Source organism: Gymnogyps californianus, chromosome 5 (assembly GCF_018139145.2).
Source record: "Gymnogyps californianus isolate 813 chromosome 5, ASM1813914v2, whole genome shotgun sequence".
Classification (NCBI taxonomy): domain Eukaryota; kingdom Metazoa; phylum Chordata; class Aves; order Accipitriformes; family Cathartidae; genus Gymnogyps; species Gymnogyps californianus.
In genome coordinates this window covers 53780922-53794919 of record NC_059475.1, presented here as the reverse complement: position 1 = coordinate 53794919, position 13998 = coordinate 53780922, and the positions used below count along the sequence as shown (strand labels likewise).

General features: G+C 45.7%; 1 protein-coding gene across 1 annotated transcript in view; it reads right to left on the bottom strand.

Annotated features, from left to right (window-relative positions):
• LOC127017025 (ras and Rab interactor 3-like) overlaps positions 1 to 13998 on the bottom strand; it is a 177238-nt gene that overhangs the window by 36932 nt on the left and 126308 nt on the right. The window contains exons 18-19 of the mRNA XM_050897908.1: positions 13068 to 13254; positions 9218 to 9332 (exon numbers count right to left, since the gene is read on the bottom strand). Of these exons, the coding sequence (XP_050753865.1) occupies positions 9218 to 9332; positions 13068 to 13254 (302 nt within the window). The remainder of the gene's footprint in view (positions 1 to 9217; positions 9333 to 13067; positions 13255 to 13998) is intronic.

The following is a 13998-nucleotide window of genomic DNA, read 5'->3' as shown; positions in this document are numbered from 1 at the left end:
CCGGTAAATACAGTGCTGGCTGGGACCTGGGCTTGTTCAGGGCCAGTGGTGTGCAGCCAGCCGAGCCCCTTCAGCAACCTGTGCCCCAGCTCTCAGTATATAAAATGAGTGCAATGACACTGACTTCCTTCGGAAAATTCAGCTGAATTCAGCTCGGCAGGGAGGGGAAGGGGCAGCTCCTCGGCACGCTGCCAGCGATGCTCTGCCTTGAGGAGGTTGGCTGCTACGGGGCAATTTGGCTGCAGTTTTGCACTGACCTCCCACCCATCCTGACAGTGCTTGCCCCTGCCTGCAGCCTCCTCTCCTTGCACCACGAGGCAGCTCTGCTGGGCTCCTGCCTCCATGGGCAGCCTCCTTTCAGCTTTGCCCACAGCATCTCGGAGGCTCACGCAGTCATCCAGCACTACAGGCTGTGACCCCATCCTTGGCCGCCTACTGCCCCTCTCCACCCCCTTCCCAGAACTCTGTCTCCAGTTTGCTGCCCACCCTTCCCAAAGTCACCAGCCACCCCTCCACCCCCATATCACTTCCTTCTCTTTTCCAGGCTATATTTCACATAACCCAACACATGGTGGCACCTCTAAGGAAGCATTGCTTCACCACACTGTCCTGCTTTCCCGTCCCCACGTCCACGCCACTCACTCCTTCCCAGCCATAACCTGCATGAGGGAGAGGAAGACGGGAACCAGAGGGGCCTGAGGGCATGGACACACACGGCTGGCAGATGAGGGATGGTGAGAATGCTTCTCGTGACAGCAGTGTCAGCACAAAGTTACAGCCTGAACTCACCTAAAACCTGGCTCCTGCCTCTCCTAGAGACAGTGCCCACCCCCTTTTCCATCTACTTTACTTGTGCTCATGAGGCTGCAGTACCCTAACTACTAGTTACTGGGACTACTGATGTTTTTGCCTTCTCTCTCTATATATATTTTCAGTAAAATCATATTCTATAGTAAACCTGAAGTTGAAGATGCTTAATGACCTTCCTGGCTGGTAGACAAGTCTCCAGGGCAGTTCATGAGGTGGTTGCCAAGGCAGTCCTCTCTTCGTCTGCTTTATTGCCGAATAGCAGCATGGGGTATAAAAAAAAATAATAAATAACTTGATCTTTTCACTCTATAATGTCAGGTTTAGCCTCTCATCTGTTCAGAGGAAATCAGAGCTATAAATAGTCCTACCCTGCTTTTCATGCCTTAGTTTACAGTATTAAGAATTCTTCTTTCCGTTGTTGAAAGCTGCAGAGTTTCCACTCAAGGAGGCCAACCATTTTGGTTAAAGTGACCATTTTAAACAAACTATGGCACTATTACAGTGATAACAGAAGTGACCGGATGTACTTTCTGATGGGCCCTTCTGCCTGCCCTCTGATGAGCCAGAGGTTGCCTCAAGAGGTTACTCTTGGGAAGGACGGTATGTACATTTACTCCTTGGATTGTCCTACTCCAACTGAAAAGTCCCTTTAGCACCCGTGCAAAAACAGTCCAGGAGCCTTGCAGTGCTATTAACTCCACATGATGAGTCTATCTCAGCCTGCAGCAAGCTCAGCTCTGCAATATGCCGAGGGGCATGTAATTGCATCTATAAGGCATTACTGGGCCTTTTCAAGCACGTTGAGATACCTCATATGAGTTAATTCAACTGGAAATCTGCACTGATTAAATAGGCTGAGCATGTTCTCTCCTTTCCCCTGTACACAAGGTATCTACCAAAGAAAGGAAGGCTATCGTTTTGGGGGAGATCACAGGTGAGGCACTAACCCAGGAAATATTTATGTTTTATTTATTTTTTCAGCACCATCCCTCTGTAAATCTTAGCAGTATTTCTCCCAGAACCTGGGTCTGAGAGAATAGGAACTGCTTTTGCTGCTCTACTGAGACATCCCTTCTGAGAACTGCCGTCTGCCCTGAGCTTGCCCACAGACTGACTCAGTCTTGCTGGCTGGTTCCCTCTCATGGGATCACTCAGGCTGGCAGGGACTCCAGGAGGTCTCTAGCCCAAACCCCTGCTCAAAGCAGGGTCAGCCATGAGGTCAAACCAAGTTGCTCAAGGCTTCATCCAGCCCTGTCTTGAAAAACTCTCATGAAAATCTGCAAGTGCTACCCAAATAAATGGCTTCATCTTAGAAGTCAGTGTCATGAATACCAGCACACACTTCAGTTCATTCACTTTAGCTATGAAGTGAAAGATCCCATGTTTCTGACCTCAGTCAGTACCACAGACTTCCACCTTTTCCATCTCCATTCCAGTTCAGAAGGGATCAAAAATAAATGCAATTAAAATTAATTTTAAAAATGGGAGATTGTCTTCCTACAGGTTGTTTTCCTATGCCTTCTGTTTTCTGAGTCTTTAAGAATTTTTAAGGTTACATTTTTGGGTTTTTCTCTGCAATTGTGAGGGTTATTTCTCTTTCTGGGGGAAAAAAAAAAAAATTGTCTCTCTTCACTCTACTTCCTGATTCCAGCAAGCAGGGTGTTAGCAAAAAGACTTGCAAAACTGAGGAAGCTATTGCAAGAGCTACCAACCCTTCCACAAAAACACTGATATCATAAAGATCATCTGCACAACTGGCCGCTCTCATTAAAGGAGCTAAATTGTGAGCAGGTTGCAGTAACTGAGCTATCCTCCCATTTTTTCCCGTGACCTCATTCGTGCAGTACTTCAGTGCAGTTCATGGAGGAAAATACCACCTGACCATGCTGTGCCATGTTAGCAGCAAGGACTTCGGTCTCTGAATTTGTTAATCCAGCCTCAGCAACATGTATTTAAAAGAAATGTTAACAAAATAAAACAGGGAAATCTGCCATAATGGACCATATCTGGCCATAGTGGCCAGGGTGCCAGCAGAGTACAGTAGGCAAGTCCATTATCAGCATCTGAAGGTGTCTGAGCCAATGAAGAGCATCTACTGAGTCGTTCCTAGTCAATTTGCCTCCTCTCCCCTGCCTCGTGCTCACTCGGTGAGTGCCCTCATATAGCAATCGGACCTACTGACCCAGGCAGGGACACAGGCAGGAATTTGTATCCCTTGCATCTGAGCTCTGCCATCATGCCAGGCATGCTCACAGCCCTCACCTCAGGCTGGCTGGGCTGTAAAGACCAGGGCTTTCAGCAGCTTTATTTAGAGCTAAGCCTGCAAAGATGAACAAAGTCCATCCCCATGTTACTCTAATGCTCCTCTGTAAACATGCTGCTGCCTGATTACTGTTGTTTAATTACCATCTGTTACTGCTACAGGACAGTCAGAATGACTGCACATGCCCTTTTTATCCTATGCAAATGGCATTAGTGTATAACAAAAAACTTTTTTTTCCCCCATATGTGCTTGGGAAGGAGGAATGGAAGTGTAGAAGTGGCTGAAGTAAATTGGTAATGATGGACGAAGTTGGCTTTGAGAGTTAAGCTCGCTTTCACAGCATTAGACTGCACCTATTTGGGATTATTAAGGCAAGAAAGCAGATTGTGAAACCTTAGCCCTTAAATAGTCTCTTCCCTTTTCCGATTGATTTCACTCTTCCTAAAATCCAGTGTGCAAAGGAACACCTTTGGTTGTCTAAATTGCTGTTTTGACTCCCCAGCAAGGCCTGCCTTCCTGCTGCCTCTAGACCTGGTGTAACTCATCTTTCTGTCCCGATGGACAGAGCTCAGTGGGTGGTGGATGTACAAAGTGGTCAGGTCCCCATGAACTTTCATGGCAAACAGGTTTCCTTTGGTAAAAGCAGTCAGGTAATTAACCAGGCAGGTAAACTGCTGCCGTGTGTCTTACTTGAGTTATGGTCTTCTCCTAAATCTCTACTGTCTGTCTCAAGCATTTCATATCAGGCTCCAGCCTGCACTTCCTGAGCTCGGTCTAACTTTAAGAAAGGCCAAATAAGGTGACCAGGGCAGGACATAGGATTTCTTTATCAACATCCTTTTTGCTACCAGACTTGCAACTTTGCAGCAATACTCAGTGATTGCTCTTAAACTCCTTTTGAGTGCAGTAATTGCCTTTATCTTTTCTGTCAAGGTATATTGTGGGTTCTTACCACAAGCCCATACTATATAACCTGAAGTACAGCTGCTGTCCATAAACCAGAAACTGAGTATAATCTACTGTGTCCAATGGCACCGTGTCTCATCTTTTAAAGGTGGTATTAATCGTGATCTGGACATTTTTGTATTACTTGGAGATAATTTATTTTGGCTTTCCTATTTGATTGTGTAAACGTTATTTCAAGACCCGTTATGCTCCAGCTCGTTCAGTGTTTGTCTCCAGAGAAGCTGGGAGCAGGCAGAGTTTTAATTTAAATCTCATAATTTTCCTGTAATAAACAAAATAACCATGCTACAGACAAGGCTTCACTACAAACCCCTCCTTCAGCCATTTACTCATTGATTTTGGGGGCTCAACTCAGCCTTGGCCCAGCGCGTTGGAAGAGATGCTTCTGAACAGCTACGCCTGGTGGCAGATGGTCCCACGAGGGTATGGTTTAAATAAGGAACAAGGACAGCAACTCCACAACGTGGGCTCATGTGAACAGCCTCAGGAAAATAAACCTCCAAGTGAGCAAAGCCAGTCGCAGCAATGGGGGAGGTAGGAGGCAGGAGCATGATTACAAGAGTGGGCATCTGCAGCAGGATCAGGCCAGCCTCAAACTCCATAGGACACGAGCCCAAGGAGTTCAGTACTGACTTGGCAAATCAGCCCCATAGTTATTTCTATAAAAATTTCTAATAATATGAATAATATGGTCTTCTTTATTCTGTGCAATTGCAGATACTTCTCCTGTTTAGCGTCATTTTGCATATTTGGAAAGGAATCACATCCTCTTTTTTTGGTACAGAAGAGTTTGGAAAACAATTACTACACATTCTGCACCAAAGCATATGTGCAAGACTCCTGACAATTATATGGTCAACTCATGTGTTTCATGAAATCAAATTATTTTCAGCTATAATTCACAAGATTTCCCAGAAAAAGGGAAGCATTACACTCAGTATATGGTGCTAGAGCATTCTTCTATTAAAGGACTTTACCCCTGTGGCATGTATCTTCATAACTCTTTGTGAAAGTAAAAGCTACTGTCGCTACCTGCACCAAGTGGTATATCATACTCAGATGCTTCTTTCAAGCTCTCAGTGTATGTTACTTCAAACATGCATATTTACTTTAAATTTAAATTGATTCTTTTCTTTTAATACTGCTGCAATGTCTCTGATGTCAGTGGAATGATTTCTAACTGTATACACATAAAGGGGAAGGAGAATCAGGACCTGAGGTTACAACTGGTTTGCTGAGAAGAGCCAATGGTTGGAGTCAGCTGAGGAAATGGTGCTCAGTTCTTGAGGTATGTGAGGCTAGGGCTCCATTTTGGGATGAAGCAGAAGTAAGGGACAACTCTCAGAACTGAAAGCGCACAAAGTAGTTGAGATTTTAGCAGAGCTTGAGAGGTATCTCCCAACACTGCATCTCTAAATGGAAGAAATCTTGTAACAAGCCTTCACTCTGGGAGATTTCCACTGTTCTGAGTAAGAAGTAAGGGATCCTTCAGGCCAAGAAGCAAAACCACAGAGATCCAAGGCTTTGAAAGTTGCCAAGTTTCCCAGCTTTCTGATGAACCATGTGGTATCTGCTGTTGGGTCTCTACCATACCTGCTGCTGTGACTAGGCTTTAGCCTTCCTGTCTCTGGAGGAATTACAACCAAAGATGAAGGACCAGAAGAAAATTTTTAAAATCCAGTCTCTTCATTCTCCTCTTTTATGATTCTAAGGGCTACTTCACAGAACAGGTAAAAACTCCCCATGAAAAAAAGGAAAGAGGTTTCATTTCTTGACCATCTTACCTAGTGGGTTCTTTGGGGATTTCCATTTAAAAAAAAATCAAAATTAAATCTGGTCTTCCCCTCAGAAAACTATACTTCCCTAAATATTTCATCAAACGTCAACAAAGCAGATCTGATACGGGGAAAAGAAAGAGAAAAACAATGATCCACCATTATTTGGCAGTACAATGCTAGGAAGCTTCCGGTTTTTTGCACTTCATTGAATGGCCATCTATATATGGATCTCATGGGCTGGGCAGCAACCCCCGTACCATCATTATGATACTGGGGAAAATCTCTTCAGATACTATCTGAAAAGTAGGATGGGATGAGAACAGCTTTTTACAAACAGCTGGGCCATAAAACTTGCTGTTTAAAGCTGCATACGGTAAGAGATGGACATCACTGTAGAGATGGCACAGAGACATCATGTCACCTCTAAGGATAGCGCATCCTTCTTTGTGCCACTTGTGAAGCTGAGATTGCACCGAGTCCTCATGAGAAGGACAAGAAGCAGCTGGCAAGGTGCTCCAAAATAGTAAGCTGGGATGGGCTGCAACCTGAATTTTAACTGGAAGGGAGGATCTCCGTAAAATCTGAACTCTGTATGTCAAGGCAAATTCAGCTTTCAGTTTACATCTGAATGCATTAAGTCTGTGGAGTCTAACAAGCTGAACCGAGGTAACAGGGAGAAGAACTTGTTCCCACTTCTTCAAACCCTTTAGGAGGAGTCAGCTCTCAGAAAGGGACAAACAGCTCTCTGTGGGCCACATTACACAGATCATTGCTTATGTGTCAACTCAGAAAGGAAATACTAGGAGCAGGCCAGCAAAACCAAAGCTTCTTGCCCCCAGTACAGCTGAGAGGGGGGATTCTCGAATGGCAGGGGAATTATAGCTGCTTCTTTTGAAGGGCACTGGAAGTGCACCAGCTCTGCTCCACTTCATGCAGACTCAAAGAGCAGGTAGCTATCAGGAGGATTCACCTCCCTGTTTGCAATGTTCAGTGGCAAGCTGAAGCCTCCTTTTAGCAAGCACAGAAGAACTAAAGAGGGACCTTCTGAAGTTAAAGACTAGATGCCTGGAAAAACCCTGCCAGTCTACAGTGGTCCTCAGGCTATGCAGCTGGCGTGCTTTACACACTCTCAGGAAGTATAACGCTGAACTTTCAACAGACTTGCATTCGACAGCAAGATAACGTCTCTGGGGGTGCTCAGAGGTCTCCTACCCTGATGCTTGCAGAGTACCAGGGAAGAGTGAAGGGCACTTCATTAAGCTAAGGCAATCCAGACATACCAGGGTACTTAGCAAGGAAGCTCAGATTCTAGTCTTAATTCTTTTAAAGCATTCGGACAACATATAATTTTATTTCCTAAAAAAGCTTAGAAAGTAGTTGGAGTAAAGCAGAGACAATAAATCAAAGCTAATGTATTAGGTTACTCTGACACACAGAAGATTTACCATCTCCCCTTGCGCCAGATATAGTCCTTTGGCTTTACTAACAGGAATTGATTTGATTTCTTCTAAACTCAAAAGCCAGGTTACTTACCCTGAACGAGAAAGGAAGCAAAAGCATGACCGTTTCCGTGCCCAGTGTGTTCCTGTCAAAATGGTGCGGGACGGAGAACTGAGAGGCTTTCTACAGCTCAACACTGACAGAACTCAAGCTAAAAATAATGTGAATATCCACCATAGGAATGCATCAGCCTCATGGCCACTGGGATCACTGCACATGTGATGGCAGTTCTCCTGCTTTTTGAGTGAGAGCTAATTTTTAATTACCCTCCTCCACTTACTTTGCAATTTGTATGAAAGTGGTGGAAACTGATTTAATTCTTCTTTCTACCAGAAAGCTGTGCCTCTGAAAACGTCCTTTGCGTTAAGTTAGTGATAAATTAGAAATAGCAAGCAAATAAGTTTGAAAAACATGGCAGAAAAGTCTTTCTAGCTAGGCTAGCTCACAGTGAAATTTTTGTACTACATTTTACTTTGCCTGTCCTCAAAGAAATCAGATTTTATGGCACAGGACACAAGTCAAGACGTAACATTTCTATAAATGACAGTTTTAGGATGGCAGGATTCAATTTTTTAACTTTTATCCAAAGGAAAACTTGAATCATCAAAAACCAATTCCCCACCATGCAAAATCTAAGCCCTATGTCAACTTCAAATAACTAAAGAAAAAATTTTCTCCACCCTGCAGCTAACCCTTGCCCTTGTATTCTTAATCTGGACACCTGAAGTTGTGGCAAAAGGTTTGCTATTCCTGCCCTCATGCAGGAGCACTGAATATGTGCGTCATCTCAGCAATTGCGTGCTCCAAGGTGCACGCAGATGAGAAAGAAAGCTTTCCTGGGGGGTATGCAGCAGCCAGGCAGGCAGCTGTGTTCTGTGCAGGAGCAATGCTGCGACAGCCTGTGGTCTGTGCTTGAGATTAGAGCAGATTAAGAGATTCACTTTTCCCTCTGGCTTTAAAGTCTGTTTACGATGCAGAGGTATGCAAAGAACCATATGAGAAGGAAAAAATTCATTTGAGCAGCTGTCAAGGGGGAAGAAATAAGCCGCAACATTGATCAGCGGAAACACAAGTGTTTTAGCAGAGAGTAAAACATATACCCCGAGGAGCTGGCTTTGGGGTAGAGCTCAGTGGCAGAGGATTTGGATATGTTCATATAAATAAATAGTGTGAAGTTATTTTAATGAACTCTTTCAAGTGCATGTATCTATGACTATCCTAAAATTCCCGTGTTTACAAATATTTCTTGGAAAGTGGAAATCATACGCCTTACACATCCATTTACACCAAGGGCTGCATCAGACGTGGCTGACTGTGAACTGGGTTCATTTTTGCTTGCTCATGGCAGACTTGGCTGTCCGATCGGGAACAGCACCGATACCACCAGCCCCGAGACCCAGCTGCTTCCCAGAAACAGCGAGGCGTTGAAAACAGTCAAACAGTTCAGGAGCAACCGGTTTTTCAGTATGACTGTATGAGGTGCATGAAAAGGAATGTAGCAGTTGTCAGATGCCTGGTGGGCCTCAAATTCAGTGGCAGAAATAGAGACAGAGTTAGTGAGTTAACAAGGCTTAGTCTGCCAGTGCCTTGTGTTTTGCTCTGGACTTCCACCTGGTAAAAGGCAGCTCCTCTCGCTTGATCAAAGCACTGGCCTGCTTGTCTGGAGCTGCTTTATTTCCCTGTTGCGAGTCTGTAAATGATAACACAAGGTGCAGAACCACAGGGGAGCTGAGGTAAAGCAGCTGCAGGAAATATTAACTGAACTACACTGTAAAAGCAAGATCTGCTGCCGGTCACAAGAGGAATCTGCTCATTGCAAGTGAGATTACATAAATACTGGTGATCACAAGGGGATTCAGTACAATTGTTAGAGCAAGACCAAAAAATATAAAGAACTTACTTGATTTTTCTTCTTTAATGTTGTACTCCAGCACACTGGGAGCCTCGTTCTGCACTGGCAGGCGGACTGCAAGGACCATGTTGTTCACGTTACCCTCTTTCCTAACCAAGAATATCTGAAAAAGGAGAAAGAAATCAAGAGCTACATTATGTGAGCGTCTGAACTTTATTTTAGGTCATTGGCAATGAAGTTTTTTATCAGTACAATCCACCTTTAAATGATCTTATTTTAGCTTCGTTCCACTTGGTTGAACTTTACACGACAAAAATAATGAATAAAGGGACATTTCATCTGAGTGAAATTCAGACCTGCAAAGGAACCAGCAAAATTTCTATGCATCACTGATGTCCCACTTAAGCCTAAGGCAAACTATTTCACTAACCGAAGAGTATAAAGCTCCAGTCACAATTTGTCAAGTGATGCTCCTCACATAAGTGCCCTAAATCACGGACAATTCACCCTAGAATGTCCCAGTCTGGGTCTAAAGCAAGGGAGTCACTTGTACGTTGAGAGGGAAAGGATTCAAGTGTCCACGAGTGGAACATAAGGCCAAAGCTCTGGTGGCCACAGTGTCTCATGGCAGAGTTTTTTCATGGGACCAGAAGATCATTCAGGCTGGCAGGGACCCCAGGAGGGCTCTTGTCCAACCCCCGGGGGAAACCATGAGACCAGACCAAGTTGCTCAGGGCTTTGTCCAGACAGGTCTGGAGAACCTCCAAGGGTGGAGACTGCACAACCTCTCCAGGCAACCTGTTCCACCACTTACTGTCCTCAGAGGGAGAAAGTGTTTCCCTGTACCCAGTCTGAACCCCTCCGGTTTCAATGAACGCCTGTCGCCTCTTGTCCTCCCACCATGCAGTGCTGAGCAAAGCCTGACTCCATCTTCTCCATGACTTCCCTGTAGGTACCAGGGGGCTGCTGTGCAGTCCCCCCGAAGTTGTCTCTCCTCCTGGTTGAACAAACCCCGGTCCCACAGCCTCTCCTCAGCAGGTCTGTGCCCAGCTCGCTGCCCGCTGCCCCTGCAGGGCCTTTGCTGCAGAGCTGCCCAGCCAGGCAGTGCCAGCCTGGATCGGTGCCAGGGGTCTGCCTTCCCCGGGGGGCAGCGCTTTGCATTTATCCTTGCTGAATTTTGGAAGGTTCCTGCCAGCCCTGTCCCCCCAGCTTGTCTAAGATCCCTCTGGATGGCAGCATGGACTTCAAGTATATTGACTGGTCCCGAAATCACAGAGCAGATGTGGTTGGAAGGAACTCTGGAGATCATCTACTCCAACCCCCATGCTCAAAGACAGATTGAGTACAGCAAGTCACTCAGGATTGTGTCTTGTTGGGTTTTTATTATCTCCAAGGATGGAGGCTCTACAGCCTCTTGGGCAACCTGTTCCAATATTCGATCATCCTGATAGTCAAAAAGCTTCTCTTAATGTTTAAACAGAATTTCCTCTGTTTCAGTTTATGCCCACTGTACCTCTTCCTTTCACTGCATACCACTGAGAATGGTCTGAGTCAATCTTCTGTACTCCCTCCCATCAGCTATTCATACACATTGATAAGAGGCCTCTGAGTCTTTAATTGGAACCAGTGGAACCACTGTAGCCATTGGTTCCCACCAATGGGACCAGTGAAATTAAAAAAAAAGAAAAAAGAAGAAAGAGGAAAGTGGGAAGAAGAAAGAGGAAAGAAAAAAGAAAACAGGAAATAGAAAGAAAAAAGAAACAAAAAAGAAAGAAGACAGAAAACAAAAGAAAAAGAAAAAAGAAAAAAGAAAAGAGAAAAGAGAAAAAATAATTTAAAAAATATTTTTTTAAAAAAAGAAAAAGATCTCATTCTTTGTATTGTGTGAGCTCCTAAGTATGTTTCTAATTAAAGCTCATTGTCAGGGATATTTTTAGCTTGTACCTTGAAGCTGCAGATACAAAGACAACGTAATCTTCACCTTTATCTGTTCTTTGATAGCAGGTTTTGGCAGGAGAGAGTCAGAGAGTGAAGGTATTTTTATAAAAAACGAATTTAAAAATTGGGCTAATTCTGGAGTCTGGATATTAATAATAGAGAGAAGTATGAGTTGATAAAATGATTAATCAACTATAATACAGTGGAAATCTATCAAGAAAACTTTAATTTCTTGGAGAGAGGAATTTAAAAAAGAGCTTGTCTAGAAGCCAGGACCTTTCTCTGCATGAGTCCCAGTCATAAGGGCATCTCCTGTCACCTTGAAGCACCCATGCTAAACATGCAGCTTTGGGGCAGCTTCACAACCTCGCACAGTGCCGTCACCTTGGCCCCTGCTGTTCATAAGAAATTGAGCCCCACGGGCTCAGGTCCACCAGCAGTGCAGAGAAAATCCAAATAAACACATGGCAAACAGGTGCATGCCTGAAACAGGCCTATTTCTAACGCAGGGCAGCCCCCACCACATCACAGAAAATATTTGCAGGTAGGAAAAAGCCATAGAGGCTCTCCCTTCCTCAGGTCCTACCACCCATGTGACAGCACGGTCCCTCTAATCCACCTTGAGAGACTACTGCGACCTTGGATCTCAGATGGCACTATCTCACATTGCATCGGTCAAGTGCTTCATCTGAAATTAAACTTAAGCAACGAGAGAAGTGAAACCTGGAAATGAATCACTTCTTTTTTCCTGATCAGCACGACTGGTTGCCATGGCTCCAAAGGCTAAAATTGGACCATGGCTGTTCAGATGAGAGGGAGTTGGGTTTTCTGAGCTGTACCTAACCCTACTGCCCAGGTCAGGACCAGTATGCAAACCAGTCTCTTCCATTTTCACCGGTGGTGGGAAAGTTGTGTTGCTGATTCAGCTCCAGGTGGGCTCAGAGTGGGCAGGAGAGCCTGCCCTTGCCGTGGGCCACCTCTGATGCATCAGCTCTTCTCCTGCCTGCTCTGAGCTGTAGCTGAAGACCGTGCCTGAGGACGGTGTGAGCAGGAGGAACAGAGGCAAGATTTATCCCCAAAGCTGCTCAGAGGTGGGCAATGGCCCTGCCTGCAGGGAGTGGCTAACAACCGAAGAGGCTCGGGGCCATACACAGCTGTATCGGAGACAGTCAGGTCTCCCTTTACAGTCAGTGCAGAAAAACAAAGAGAATAATTTGCCCAACTTATTTGAGAAGTCCGGTTCAGGGTGAGGTGCACTGCACAGTCCAGGTTGGTCAGGTGAGTCCCACTGGAGGTTGTCACTTGGCTGTGCCAGCTTTTAGCCTTGGGATAGACTGACTCAGCCAAGGGACAGGTCCAAACCTCCTCAGAGCAGGAGTGAGTGAATTCCCCTTGTGCTCTGGCATCAGCTCAGGTCATTTGCACCTGCTCTCCCCAGACCCGATCAGGACACCTACTCCCTACCACGCCTCACCTCCAAGACTCCAGGAACAGGGAGCTCCCTTTTCTACAGAGCTGTTTTCCTTAAGCAAGCTCTGAGCTTTGCATGAGTCTGCCATTTTCTAACACTGAGCTTATGGGGACCAGGTACCAATTGTTACAATAAAAACGACTCCCAGCAGCTCCCAGAATTTAAAGGCCTTTTCTTCAGGGATTTTTTTTTTATTGCTCCAAATTAGAATAGTCAACATACCTATGGGTATAGTGGTGAATGGGAAGGCATCTCCATGAATCTACATGCTAAGTAAACAAAACCAGAGACAAGATTTCTTGCTTCCCCAAAGCCACTATATCTGTCTTGCGCCGTTGTGAGTGGCTAAAGCATCAGAAGGTAATGGAAAGAGAGAGCACAGTCTGCGAAATATTTTTGCTTCCACATGGAAAAAAGTGCTGCTCTCCTAACCAGCTCCACCAAGGACAGGAAATGTGGTTGTCTGAACCAAAACCACTTTGGACTTACCCCTGCTGTTTCTTTGCCAAGTATCGCCCCAGCCCTTTCCTGGTTCATGTTCAGCTGAAGCCAGATGGGACAAGTCTTGATGAGTTTATCAAGGATGCTGATCCCTGGAAGCGGGAGGCAGTTTCGCAGGGCAGTGGCCTGACAGACATGTGTCTCTTTTCCCTCTTCGCTGGTATCTCTGATTGGGCTGAAACACAGCAAGGGAGTCCCTTGTAAGCAGAACTGCAAATGGAAAACTTGGGGGGAGTAAGGACTGTAAATGCAAACACACAGGCACACACAGAGGCACGCACACACCAGGAGATTCCTTGAGGGGCATCAGACCACAGACGCCTTGCTATGACAGAGGCAAACTGGGTGCACAGGCCTTGACAGACAGACACATCCCATCCTAAGGACTATGGCCTCATGCTAATGATGCATACCTGTGTTTCAGACCACAGGCTTGCAGGGTGCTTTGTGCTGAGGTCTGTTGGCTTCAGCTCATCTATCTACGTTGCCTAAGCACAGGTACCCAGAGACAGAGGTAAGGGATGCACAGAGGCAGCCAGCACTGCAGAGGGTAGAGCATGCCTGTTCCCTGGACCCCATTCTCCAGCTGAAGGGTCAGAGCAATGTTTCATGGCTTCAAAGGGAGTGATGCGGCAGAGGAAATGGGCCGCAGACCTCACCAGCAGCCAGGAATACACACACACTGAGCCACAGCGTTCGTCTGAGGTGTGCAGGGGACAGGCAGCCTGCAGCTCACCCTGCGGTCATGCCACTGTCAGCACTTCTCCAATCACGCATAAGATGTGATGGGCACCAGCGTGGTATCTTGCCCCACTCTCGGAGCCTCTTGGAGGAAGCCTGCTAGCAGTACCCAGAGGCACCATCAGCTGCTCTCGTGTTTAGGCAGCCACCCCCCGCGCCCAGCTTAGGTAGTCTGCAA